The sequence below is a fragment of the Cavia porcellus genome, unplaced genomic scaffold, assembly GCF_034190915.1.
Source record: "Cavia porcellus strain 051 isolate PalLab524CR breed Dunkin Hartley unplaced genomic scaffold, mCavPor4.1 scaffold_8, whole genome shotgun sequence".
In the NCBI taxonomy this organism is placed as follows: domain Eukaryota; kingdom Metazoa; phylum Chordata; class Mammalia; order Rodentia; family Caviidae; genus Cavia; species Cavia porcellus.
Window position 1 is genome coordinate 57944234 of NW_026947491.1, and position 14248 is coordinate 57958481.

Below are 14248 nucleotides of genomic sequence, written 5' to 3' on the forward strand. Positions count from 1 at the left end.
AACTTTCACGCAAATTCCCTTTCAAGAATTACCATCCACTGGTGGCAGGAGCCTTAGAGGAAGAGGTCAAGGTGTGGTTTAGTAGGAGGCTCCTGGAAGGACGGGGTGTAGGGCAGCGGGACACACGGCCCGGAGGGCAGGACGCAGCTGCAGCCCCACGTGAGTCTGCAGAAACCCCGGGCCGCGGGAGCCGCACGCCGCTCAGGTGGCCTTTCCCGCTCAGGTGAGCGCCTCCCGCGCCTCCTATTGGCCGAGGCGCTCGCGGTGCCGGGAGGGCGACGCAGCCGGGTCTAGTTCAGGGTCTAGGGCGGCGCGTCACTTCCGGTAGCGCGGAGCTTGTAAAACACCCTGGAGAGAAAATGGCGACGGCAGCGGCTTCGTCGCCTCAGCAGCTCTCGGATGAGGAGCTATTCTCTCAGCTCCGCCGTTACGGCCTGTCCCCGGGCCCCGTGACGGAGAGTACCCGCCCGGTCTACCTCAAGAAGCTTAAGAAGCTTCGGGAGGAAGAGCAGCAGCAGCACCGGTCTGGGGGCCGCGGCAGCAAGACGCGGAACAGTAATAACAATAACACGGCAGCCGCCACGGTCGCGGCCGCTGGACCTGCGGCGGGGATGGGGGTCCGGCCGGTCTCGGGCGACCTTTCCTACTTGCGGACCCCTGGGGGCCTGAGCCGAATGGCGGCCTCGGGTCCGGAGAGCCCCCCGGGAGGGCCCGGGGCCGCCGCAGCCGCCCCCGCGGCTGGCAGCAAAGTGTTGCTGGGCTTCAGCTCGGATGAGTCGGACGTGGAGGCCAGTCCCCGGGACCAGGCTGGCGGCGGCGGCAGGAAGGACCGGGCTGCGCTCCAGTACCGCGGGCTCAAAGCGCCGCCGGCGCCCCTGGCCGCCAGCGAGGTGACTAACAGCCACTCGGCGGAGCGGAGGAAGCCCCATTCCTGGTGGGGGGCCAGGAGGTCGGAAGGCGCGGAGCTGCAGATCCCGTCGGGGAAAGACGGGGCGGCGGAGGATGAGGAGGAAGAGGCGGACCACGGGGAAAACGGGAACCCCGACGCCGAGGAGCCGCTGTGGGCGAGCCGAGTCGTGAACGGCAGCCGGCTTCTCTCCTATAGCTGCCGGGAAAACTATTCGGACTCGGAGGAAGAGGACGACGACGACGTGGCCTCCACCAGACAGGTATTAAAGGACGACTCTCTCCCCCGGCATCGGCCCAGACGCAGCCATAGTAAGCCCGTCTCTCCGTTGACTGCTAAATCTGCCGGCAGCCGGCTGGAGACCTCAGTTCAGGGAGGAGGAGGAGGACACGGGATGAATGACAGGGCGGCGGCTGCCGGGAGTCTAGACAGGAGCCGAAATCTCGAAGAGGCGGCGGCGGCGGCGGAGCAGGGAGGTGGGTGCGATCAAGTGGACTCCAGCCCCATTCCTCGATACCGTGTTAGCTCTAAGAAACTGGCTCCTCTCCTACCCTCGCCACTTCCTGACTTGGACTCAACCTTGGATTCGTCTACAGGCTCCCTTCTTAAAACTAATAATCACATCGGCGGTGGGTCCTTCAGCGTGGATCCTCCCAGGATTTATTCCAACAGTCTCCCTCCCAGTGCTGGAGCCACCCCTAGTTCACTCAGGCTCAATCACGCCAACCACATGGGTTCTAATCATACCTACCTGAAAAACACATACAACCAACAGAAGCTTTCCGAACCAGAGGAGGAACTTCTCCAGCAGTTTAAACGGGAGGAGGTTTCCCTACCAGGGAGTTTCAGTGCTCACTACTTGTCGATGTTTCTCCTAACTGCTGCCTGCTTATTTTTCCTAATACTGGGACTGACTTACCTAGGAATGAGAGGGACAGGAATATCCGACGATGGAGGAGTCAGTAAGTATTAACCCCTATGGGTAAGGTCACATTGCTAGTGATCTGCTTTAGTTGCACGTAGTATTTACATGAGGTGACTTTTACCTGCAAGAACATGATTTTCACATATAAATGAACAGAATACATGTGTCATCTTTAAGAAAGAACATTATTACTATTGGAATGGTAGTTTATGGTTGGTTTTAAAGTTTTCTTTCATGGTGTGAAATTGAAAACAATTTAGAACAAATATTACCAAAATGCACTTGCATGTGACTTAGTCTTTTATATGTGACTAAGTCTTTTAGCCTTAAGTGTTTGTGCATTTGCAGTTACTGAGGGTCCAAAAGTAATACCATTATTCAGATATGTCACAAAAATATTTTTTCAAATTGAGTTGTGATTCTGGAAGACAGTATAATACTTCTTGAAATCCAAATTTTTTATAGAATGAGTATATGTGTAGGTGGTTTTGTAATTTCTTGAAAATGAATATTTTAAAATCAGTAAGGAATACCTCTTTATTATTTCCGGCCCAAACCACCTCCCACCCATCTATGAAAAAATACTGTTAAGTCAGTGCAGGAACTTGGATTAAAGTTTATTTGGTTTGGTTTCTAGGCCTTTCAATTTACTGATTGAATGACTGTAGGCATGTCTTTTCATTCATTCATTAAGCCAGCGTCCTATATATACAACCAGGCTACAGTAATGAGTCAAATTATTCCTCTCCTTGGATACATAAATAAAAATACAGAATGTGAATGGTGTAATTAGTGTGTACTACTTTAGATTGGATGATCAGAGGAAGTGTACTATTTGAGGTAAGACTTGAAACAGGAGAGGATGACCTTGTAGAGAGACTGGAGCATTCCTGGCAGACATTACAAGAAGAGGAAAGGCCTTGGATTGAGTAAGAGCCTTGTTGTAGGGTCGAATGCTTAGACCTTCTTATTCCCAGTCTATACAATGATGGTAACACTGACCAGGATGGTGCTTGTGAAGATTAAAAGAAAGTAGGTTAGTGTATAATGAATTGACGAATACATACTTTGCATGTATTTATTTGAAATGTATTTCTTTGCAATAAGAAGTACTATTTCTTCATACAAGAAATGGTTTGGCTTATTTTATTTCAAAATAGATTGAAAATTCTAGTTAGCTGACACAAAACAAGCTTTGATTTAGATACAACCAATTCCAAGATACACAGTAGATTATTACAATATTGCTTGATTTACAGGGGTTGAAGTAGAAATGAAAATTAGGCTCTTAACTTTAATTGCTTCATTGGGAGCAAGAATGAGGTACAGTCTTGTGTCTTGCCCCAAATATTTGGGTGGAAAAATTCAAGGGCTCACTGGACATTAAACAAGTAAAGTTCACATGAGTGTCATTACCTATGACCAGTACCTACCAGCATCAGTTATCTATGTGATCTGCTCATTTTCTAAAAGCTAAGTGCTTTTCACATATTATCTCATTTGATCTTCCTAGCAACTCTCAGAGAGTGGTGATGGTATCCTTATTTCATGGATGAGGATAAGACTAAGTTACTAAGTGTACCACAGTTGTACAGTTAGTAAGTAGGAGGACTAAGATTTAGTTTCAAATTTTCTCCCACTATAAAGCTTGTGTCTTAATACTATTTTGTGTATAATTTGTATAGAGCTTTCTAGATTGAGAGGGTACCTCTGTTTTACTATGATTAAGAAAATAACATTTGGTAGGTGTTTATACAGATTTACTGATGAGTACAATTCTCAATTCACATCTTTTTCATCGCTGTAAGTTCAATGATTAGTGTTATATATAAAATTTCAAGTAGAATACAATAGGAATGCTGGTATTCACCTTCATGCAGGTGACAGGGAAGAGATCATAAAACATTCTACATTTTAGCAAATGGTAAATGTGAAATAGGCTGAATAATGGAAAAAAATAATGGCTAAACAATTGAAGTGTAGGTGCTAGGATTTGCTTGATGATTTTAGTCAAACTCTTAACATCTGAGCTTCATTCTTAACCTGCTAAATGGTAGTAACAATATCTGCTGTCTATGGAATTGTTAGAAGGATAATATGAGATAATTTGGTTAAAAAAAGAAAGCTTAAGGTGCTTTTATTTAGAAACTCAGGTGACATTTGGTTTATTTCTAGTAACTTTCTGTGATGAAATGTTTTAAGACATTTTCTGTGGTTAATATTTGTAGTGCATTGCTTACTTATCTAACAGTTATTTTTTATTCCATTAAATATATATTGTAGAAATGCAGACAGAAACTTTGAATCAAAGTGTAATGAATCCTTGTATGTTGTCTACCCCAGTGAAGAGAAGTATCTACTAGTTCAGTTAGTCTGGTCACCTGATAGTGCTAGGGTTTTAAGAGTGACAAATTTTACTGATTATATTTACGTATTCTGAATCCTTTGTCATATTATGATGCTAAACTACAAAATAGAAAGAATAGATTGGCTGTGTTAGACTCCTGGTCATTATTTTATAAAAGGCATGACTTGTATAGAAAATGTAAATAGAAATGAGTGAGTGTATCATTATTGGTCAAATAGTGTGCATAAGGAAGTAGTTTTACTTAGAGTAATAATTTCACTAGAAAATTGCAGGTTATATGTGACAGTCAGCTTTTATTAGTTATTATTTGAATTATGTACAATATAAATTAGTCTGTTAATTTCTCAATTGTTTAACCTTTGGGTTTTATATCAACTTCCTATTTTTTAAAAATTATTTGTGTTAAATTACTATTTCTAAATTTAAAAAATTAGAAGTTGGATTATATGATTTTTAAGCATTTTTCCACTTGAAGGTTTAAAACTCCAATTTAGAACAGTCAAATCAACTTGAAGATCAGCCTGCAGTCAACTTATTTATCCCATAGATGATTAAGTTATGACGGTTCCTCTCCTCCTCTAAAAATTGACTTAGTTTCATGGTCATTATTTTATAAAAAGTATGACTTGTACAGAAGACATGAATAGAAATGAGTTGGTATTATATATTTTCCTAGTCTTATTCCCACACCTGATATTAATAAATTGAAATATTAGATCTTTTCAGAGCATCCTTAGTATTTTTCATGTAAATATGTGTGCATGTAGATTTCTGTTCAGCTATAGAATACCTACTATGTGCCAGACTTAACAGAAATAATATGAATAATACTTGGATATGTGGAAGATGAAATTTTTCTTTTGGAAGAAAAATTTCTTTCCTAGGAGGGAAGATGGATAAGTAAGTAAGAATTTAGCATACTACTAGTTAACACGGAAGATGCTAGTAACTTTGGAGGGCTAAGTTAAAATAACGCAGTGTCACATACAAGTTGGCAGCCTTCTCTGAGGTGAAATTTGAACTGAAATCTGCATGACTTGAAGGATTTAGCCACTGACAGGAAGAACGTTCTGGCAGAAGTAACAGCAAGTGCAAGACTCCTGAAGCAAGAACAAGCTTGTATGTTGAAGGGATCAAAGGGTTGTCAGGGTTGTTGGATTATAGTGAATGAAGAAGAAAATGAAGAATGGCAAATGATGAAGTCCTAGATTAGGCATGGGCGAAATCATAATGGACTTAAAGGCCTTAAAGGCGAGTCTAAATTTGAAGTGACATCATGATATATGTATTATGCAACTTGATTTTTTAAACTTAAAATTGTATATTAAGTAACTTTTCCATGTTAATGTTAAGTACAAAGGTATCATTTGAAACTATTTTCCACTTGTCACTTTCTCATCTTGTCAAAATGGTACACTGTAAGTCTTCAACTGTATTCTTTAGGTGCTACTGTTTTCTAAGGCAAGCCATTCATTTTATTTTTTCCTCTCCTATTCAGTCCTGACTAGTTTGATTATTTTTACCCATAATTCCTCTGTAACCTGTTTCAAGACACCTGTTACTCAGTTTCTACTCTATGCCTTTGGTACGTTCAGGGCTTTGACAACTACTTGCTTTATTAAACATTTCTCACCAAACTTCTATGTTCTTACTACATTCTTCTAATTGTCATATTCCTCCCTGCCTATGTTTTAAGTATTTTTAGTCTCTGGAACTTTATTTTTACTAATCTTTTGTACACATTCCCTTGGCAGTTTAATTTGCTCTTCTGTGTAATATCTTTCAATTTTGTATTTTCACCTTAGATTTCTCTTCTGAGTTCTAGACTTGTTTGTCTTGTTAAATATCTTTTGGCTGCACCAGAAGTATCAGTGCCATCTGATGCTTTTCTTCCACTTTGTTTTTTGCCCTTCTGTGCCTTGTTGTAATTATGTTCTATCCTCCCAGAGCCCAAAAGCTTTGCATTTGCTTGGATTCCTTTCTTCCTTTCAGTCACCATCTTCCTTCAGCCACATCTTGTAGCTCTGTTTCCTGTGTATCTTTTTTTTTTTTTTAACACCAAGTACGTTTATTAGAAAAGAAGAAAGTTATGAAATTTCTTTGAGAAATTAAAAATAAAAGACAAAACCAAAAACAAATAGAAAATAATAAAGGTCAAAAAACACAATCCTTTATCAAAATGCCAACATCATTTTTCTTTTTTTTCATAAAGATTAACATTTTGATTCTTACATTTCTGTAAAAATAGAAAAGACTCAGAATAACCTAATCAACTTTGATAAGGAACAAAATTAGAGCTCCAACCCTCCCCAATCCCACGAATTATCACAAAGTTACACCAATTATGATAAAACATCATTGATATCAAGATAGACAAACCACCAAAGTGTCAATATAAAGTCCCAAAATAGATACCGATGTAACAGACAATTGATTTCTGGCAAAGATGCAAAAGCAATTAAGTGGAGAAAGGATTGTACTCCTCAATAAATAAATGTCTTGAGTCAGTCCTTTCTTTGTATCACCGCTGTTTTTAGTTAAGTTTGTCATCTGAACTCTTTAGCCTAGTAATTGTTGTTGCTTCTAGATTATAACTCTTCCAGTTCATTTTTTAGTGCCAGAGGAGTATTTCTAAAGCACATATATAATCATTTTCTCTTATTTACTCAGTGGCTTCCTCTTATATGGGCCAAATGTAAACTCCAAGTTTAACTAAACTGTTTCTGACTATGGTTGCCTTTTCAAATTTCATTTCCTAGCAATCTCTTGTACCACACTTACTTTCTAGAAAATTGATCTACCTGGTATTTACTAAATAAGTCATGAAATTTTGTGCTTTTATGCATTTGACACATTATTCTCTTTGGGAATGTGTTTTTTTCTCTGTTGTCCAGTTGCTGTTCATTCTTAAAAGTGCTGTCTCTGGACATCTTTAACTCTTGACCCTTGTGCTTGGCCCATTATTCTGTGCTCAAATAAGACTTTCTGCATCTTTCATAGTAATTATTATTGTGAATTAATAATTGTGTGGTCCACTATAACGGATAGATTATACTTCTAGGATTAATTTTTCTGTAGAAGAATATAGTGGTAAATGGTACAGATTTTTCACTTAGTTTTGAGCTTAAACCTCACTTTTATCTACTCTGTAACTTTACTACAAACTTAATTTTCTCAAATGAAAAATAAAGATGATAGCTGCTTCAGGGCGGTTTTAAACATTAAGTGAGGTAACATATATAAAGTGTTTTGTGTTATTGCCTTGGTCATGGCAAACTCTTAGTGGAGGAAAGTCACATTAGTGTCCATAGCATAAATTAATTGCTCAGTAAACATTTGTTAAGTTTGTTGATTATTTTCCACCAACACAGGTGGCCCCTCTGCATCCATGGGTTCTTCATTTGGGATTTGGCCAGCGGGGGGGCTAAACATATTTGAAAAATTTATGTGCCAATTGTAGATCAAAAGTATTTGAAATCAGTTATCTGAGCGTGTACAGATATTTTTGTCCTTATTTCCCTAGACAATACAGTATAGCAGCTATTTATATAACATTTATATTGTATTAGGTGTTGTAAGTAATACAAACTGATTTAAATATGTGGGAGATTTTGGATAGTTTATGGAAGAAATACATCATTTTATATAAAAGACTTACACATCTGCCCAATGTTATTCCTTCAGAGGTATTGGAACCAATTCTTCATGAATACCGAGGGATCACTGAACAGGTGCACTGATTAACTCATATCTAACTCAGTAACTGATTACTTACTATGTTCCTGATAAGAATATTTTTTAAAAGCTTAACCTGCAGGATTCTCCACTAGTAATAATCACAGGAAAGGGTTGAGAAATGTAGGATACTATGTGATGACTGTTATACTTCTGTAAAAAGGGAAATTTCACTGAAAGCTCATTCAGTCTTATGTGATTAAAACCTCTAAATTTCAGGTTTGTACTTGATTTTGTGGGTTGAGCACTAGAAATCAGTGGAACATTTAAAGCAGAGAACTAGTATGATCAAACTGATTTTTGAAGAAGGATAAACAGATGGTAAAGGTAGAATAATGTTAGAGTATTGGAGTTAATAGGATTGGGGGAAAGGGGTGAGGTGATCAACCCTGAAGTTATGAAACCTGAAAGTTGATAATTGTGGGAATGGAGTAAGACTTACAAATATATTTGAATAAAGTAGTAGATGGATGAATGCTGTCACTGCTTTAACTTTCTTCTTTATATTCAGAGTCAAAGATTATTCTGTGGCTCTGACTCTGGGCAGTTAAGAGAATGGTAATACCATGGGGATGAAGTACAGACTTCAAAGAGGAATCTTGTTTGGGGAGAGGTGATACAGAAAGATGAATTCATTTAGTTGTATTGGTTGAGTTGCTTAAGTGCAAATGTCTTGGGCCTGTTACAGATACGTACTTGGAGTAAAGGTGAGAGATTGGTGCTGTGAATACTAATACTGTTTACTAAAACTGCTTTTTTAATATGTCTCTTTAATGTGTTTTTAATCCAGCACCAAGTGTTATGAAGGAGTGCCATATGTAATATTTTTGTTTTTTAAAAATCTTTACTCTTTAAGCAGTTAGACTAGCGTAAACTTTCATTTCAGAATATGGTATCTAAAATTAAAATGAATTTAAGAATTTGAAAGAGTAGTGCTCATTCTTCATTCTTTAAATGAAAAGCTAATGACACAAAACTACTTTGAAAAAAATCACTAAGTCTTTGGAATTTTGTGACTCCCAGAAATTTGTATGTTATCTTGATGATTTAAGAAGTGAATATCTACTTTGTGAAATCTTTCATTTGGAAATTTTCTCTAGAGGATTTTAAAATTAGAAAATATCAGAGTGAAAACTTGTGTATCCCTATAAATATATCCATGGATCCTAGTTTGAGAAAAATTGGCAGAGACCTGGGTTTGAATACTAACCCTTTCACTTTGTAGTTTTTTTCCCTCTTCTTTAACAAAAGATAAGTTGTTCAAGCACTGTAAACCTAAGTACTTGCCTCTAAAATTGGGTTAAATGAGAATGGAATGATACATATAAAATGAAGATCAGTACATGGCACATAATGATAATAATAGCCAGTGAAGTTACGTAGCGTCAACTATGTGCTGGATAGTGAGCTAAACAATTATTATTTAGTCTTATAAGATAGATATTTACCCTGTTTTAAAGATAAGCAAATTAAGGAATTTGCTCAGGGTCATGCAGGAAATGCAATATTTCAACTCACTAGTTCTTAATCACTCTACTAGATTGTGCTTTAATGGAAATAATCCAGCAATTCTGTATACTGTATATTCTCTTATGATTACACCCCCCCCCGCTCCCTTTTTTTGAAATAGGGTCTCACTTTGTAGTCTAGGCTGGCCTTGAACTCACAGATGGCTCAGACTGACCTTTAACTCAGGACTGTCCTCCTGCCTTAGCCTTCCAAATGCTAGGATTACAGATGAACAATACCATGTCTGGCTCTATGATTGTTAAAGAAGCTTTTACTCTGTAGAAATCTACCCAGATACTGTTTTCAAAACTTGTATATGAGAGAGTGCAATTGAAGTTTATTGAAAGAACGTAGGACTTAGAATATGTGTTTCTTGTGGCCTTTGGGGGACAGTGTAGAACCTTGGTCATGGTCACCTTTTAACATTCTGAGTATGTAATGGTGCTGCCCATGGGATCATAGATGTTATCTTTGATTTAGAAATATTTGAATTTTTTCATTCATGCATTATTTATTGAGAACCTTTCCACGTGCCAGGTAATACCATGTTGTGTTTGCTTTTCTTTTGCTAAATTTTTAATTTCTCAATTGAGAATTTCATGTTTAAGCATCACACAATTTAAATTAATGTAGGTTTCTTTTCATGAAAATGTTTAGGAGTAATTTTTTAATAAAGGGAATTGATAGAACTGTAGGGGGGGCGGTGGCTGAAAAGATAAGAAATATGAAATATAAATAACCTTTATTTTGAGAATGTGGGGAGAGATTCCCCCCATCCCCTGGGTGCGGCATCCCCCCCCCCATCTTTCCGTGGAACATGTGGTGTGGAGGCATATAAATAGCCTAGGTTTGGGGTGGAACCTATGGGGCATTAGTGAAGCACAGTTAGCCCATTGGCGCCAGAGGTAAATTCCTAGGGGTGGGGAAGATGGAGTTCCTTGGTTCCGCCTGAGGCTTTACAGGCTACAGTGTCCTGTCTGGGCCAAAACTCTTTCAGGAATGACAATGAATTTGACAAAATGAAACATCTGAACATTTATGATCATGGTTCAAGATGTTCTAGATTCTTATACTTCTGACAAAATGTTGGACTTAAAAATGTTGTCTCCAAATGTCCATTTTTTTCAGAATCTAAAGGCTTAAATGATAAGATGAAACATTTAGTGAGTACTTTCTATGTGTAAGCACTTAAATTTTTATGAGGGTGACTACTAATAACCCTTTCTAAAAACTGAAACTTAGAGGTAATAAGGTTATAAATGGCATGTCCAAGATCCCACAGCTAAGGATCAAAGTCAGCATTTCAACCCACTGTGTGACTTGAGGGACTACAGTCTTATCCACCAGGCAGGCTTGATCTTATTTCTTAGCTGCTAACTTGGGGCAAGTAAGTTACTTGTAACTGCTGGACTTTGCTTTTTGTATCAGTCAGTTAAGAACCTAGTAAAATTGACCTTACTTCCAGTCATTGGTTTTTGTAAAGAACTAAAGTGATATGTCTATGGAATTGCTTTGTAAATATTTGAAAGGATATGAACTTTATACTTTTAATTATTATTTAAAAGTTAAGAGTCTCTAGCTATAGCAGTATAATTTAAGACATGTTCAGCACTCAAACATGCTCTGTCAGTAGAAAGTATTAAGAGTTGGTTAAATTTACAGTTACTATCAGTACTTTTAAATGTTTCTCTCAAGCTATTAAAACAGGTAAAAGGTTATTATCTTTTTACATTACATAATTAATGCTTTATTTCTAGGACTCAAAAAGAATGTTAATTGGCGTATAATAGGTAATGAAACACAACTTGAAACTAGTTTTTAGCTAACCACAAAAAGGTAGATTTACTAATAGATGTAAAATGTTACTTAATCCAAAATATAGCCTTCAACTTAAGGCAATAAAATATTTATTCAGAATGTGGAGTCTTGCAGTGAGCTTGTTACCATTATCTGAGGACCAGACACTGCATATAGTTGGTAGAGAAGGATAACTTGTCACATATTGTTCTTTAACTAATTTGTAAAATTTCATGAGTACTGTCATTATCAAAGTGGGAAGATGAGGTGTATTCTTGTGAATAGGTAGTTGATTAAATAGGGATAATCAAGAGACTAGGAGGTATAAAATAATGGATGTGATAAATAAGATATTTAAACTGTACTGCTTAAATTACTAGGAATTTAAAGTGCATTAGTATTTTCGTTTTCCTGGAAAATTCATATGATGCACATAAAAATTTCACATTTTTAATTTGAAACTTTGTTAATAATGCAGTTTAGACAAGCACTATTCAAAAGAACTGTAGACGTCACGTATACAATTTTAATATTTTTAGTAGCCACGTTAAGATAAAAGGAAACAGATGAAATAAATGTGATTATTTAACCTAGTGTAGTTAGACTATAGTTTTGTGTATAACAATAAAAAATTGTTGATGACATATTTTCTGTTCCTTTTTTTGTACCAGATTTTAAAAATCTAGTATTTATTTTATATTTACAATTCAATTCAGACTGCTCACATTTCAGGTGTTCAGTGGCCACATGTAATTAATGGCTTCCCTAGTGGACATGCAGATCTAAATTGGCCTGAGTTATGGAGTTACATTATTGGTTTAATGAGATCTGATGTTTAATAATTTTTGAATGATTACAGTGTGTCAAGCATTATATTTTTCTTGACTTTCCAATTTGCCTAATAACACTGTGGTATAGTTTTTATTATTTTAGAAATAATGAAGTATAGAATTATTCTGTAGTAGTGTGGGATTTACAGCTAAATCTATTGTTAAAATCCTGTCCTAGTCATTGTATTGCATTATTTTAAAACATAGCCACTTAGGGATATGGCATGTAGGTAAGTGAGATTTAGTTCTTCCACTGCTCAGCTGTTTTTTTTTTTTTATTTACTCTAGTTACTTGTGACTTTATTATTCCTATATTAAGTCATCAGCTGCTCTTAATGTTCTCACATGTGTTGCTTACTAGAAATTTTTTTATGTTTGCTTTACCATTTCCAGTCGTAAACTGCGCTTTGCAGCTTTCAAATTAGACCTAGAAGGGAGAGATGACAGTTTTGAGTCTGACATATGACTATGTATGGTGAATTAAGGGAAAAGACAGCTGCCATTGGGAAAAATGAAAATGACTAATAAAACTTGTTAGGTAAAGAAATTTTTTAAGTGTTTTAATACTTCACTTTGAGAACGCTATCTGGAATGCTTTTGTTCATCATGCTCTTTATATTTTATAAATATCTCAGTTCTTTTATAGTGTAATATGTGGTAGATTTATACTTAGCAGTAGCTCTGTTATGATTTGTGTTCTGGACCCTCTACCCCAAGCCTCATGCAATCTTGGAGTGGCTGAATCTAGCATTTGTGATTGGTTCATTGTCTAGGACTAGAATTGGTGGTATGAGTACTACATCCAACTGGGGTGGAGCTGACATAGAGTCTAAGGGTAGGAAGAAGGTGTATCTTTCCTCTTGCTCTGTTCGTGCTTGCTGTTTGTGGTGGCCGTGAAAGGCTGCCCAGCCGTGCCATCCTGCCTTGGAGCCAACTGAGTATGGACTGAAACCTCCAACAGCTGTAAGAAATAATCCTTCCTTTGCTTCACTTTGGGCATCAAGTATTTTGTTTCAATAACGAGAGAAAAGTAAGACAAATTCCTGATTCATTTGAATAATTTCTTTGAATTATATTTTGGTTCCAGAGATTGTTTGCTTACAAAGACAAATTGTTTAATTCCGAAAGGAAAAATGAGCAGTCCCTAATTTTTGAATAGGTTGCCTTCCAGATCATGTGTAAGACAGCTATTCTAACTTGGAACTTATTTCATTACACCATTTTAGTTTGCAGGCTAGCCCATAGAAAACTATTTAAAACTGTCCAATTTTAGCATAAATTCGTTTATTTTTGGGTGCCAGATAACAGATCATGCTCTGTAGAAGTTATAGGAAAAAGTATACCTTTCCATCTTTCAATTACTACTCTTCAAATCATGCTTTCCTAAATTTCATGTGTCCTGTTATAATCTTGGTTAAACACCTAAGTGCTCAATACCAAAATTTTCTGTAAGAATAAATAGATCGTTTATTGATTGCTTGACAAGTGTAAATATTTTCTGCTCACTATGTCATTTATCAGGTTGATATTTTTGAGGAAAATGTTACTCCACATCATCTTACAAGTGAAAATATAGAGATATTTAATCACTTTGCTCAAGATTATACGGCAGAGAGAAAAGTAATGGAGTTACATTGTTGGGTGAACTTTAGCATTGCAACTGGAAATTTTTCCTACTTTTTATTCTCTCAGTTCATTTGCTTCTATATAAATGACCAGGAAAGCCATTGATTAAATTAATTCATAATATTTGATATTCTGATAGAAGCTGTATAATTTTTGGTGAAATTTAATAATGTGATTCTTTAATGAGAATGGAGCCAGTATGGAATCAAGAGTTTAGCCTCATCTCTCTAAATCATTCTTGATATTTACATTTGTAGTTACTGGATTGCCTACATTTTCAGCTAGAATTTACTTGAGTTTTCAACTATGGATAGCGAACATTTGGGAAGTTACATTCATTAAAAAGTATTATCTGAAGACCTAATAAATGATGTGTTTCTCATATTGTGCTATTATTGTACATCATTACTGGTATAAGTAGAATATTTTTTAAAAATCATTTTAAGTGGAATTTTGTCATTTTCTTTTTTTTTTTTGTCATTTTCTTAAAATGAAAGTCAAAAGTACTGCTGTGAGGATCTGAAAAATCTTGATTTAAATGAAGAAGTCTT

At 36.9% G+C, this 14248-nt stretch overlaps 1 protein-coding gene across 2 annotated transcripts in view; it reads left to right on the top strand.

Annotated features, from left to right (window-relative positions):
• The first annotated feature begins 303 nt into the window (after nucleotides 1-303).
• Lemd3 (LEM domain containing 3) overlaps nucleotides 304-14248 on the top strand; it is a 65571-nt gene continuing 51626 nt past the window's right edge. The window contains exon 1 of one of the 2 annotated variants that reach the window (XM_063255080.1): nucleotides 304-1869. In XM_063255080.1, coding sequence (XP_063111150.1) covers nucleotides 360-1869 — 1510 coding nt within the window. In that variant the 5' untranslated portion in view covers nucleotides 304-359. The remainder of the gene's footprint in view (nucleotides 1870-14248) is intronic. The other variant, XM_063255079.1, reaches the window with a different exon arrangement.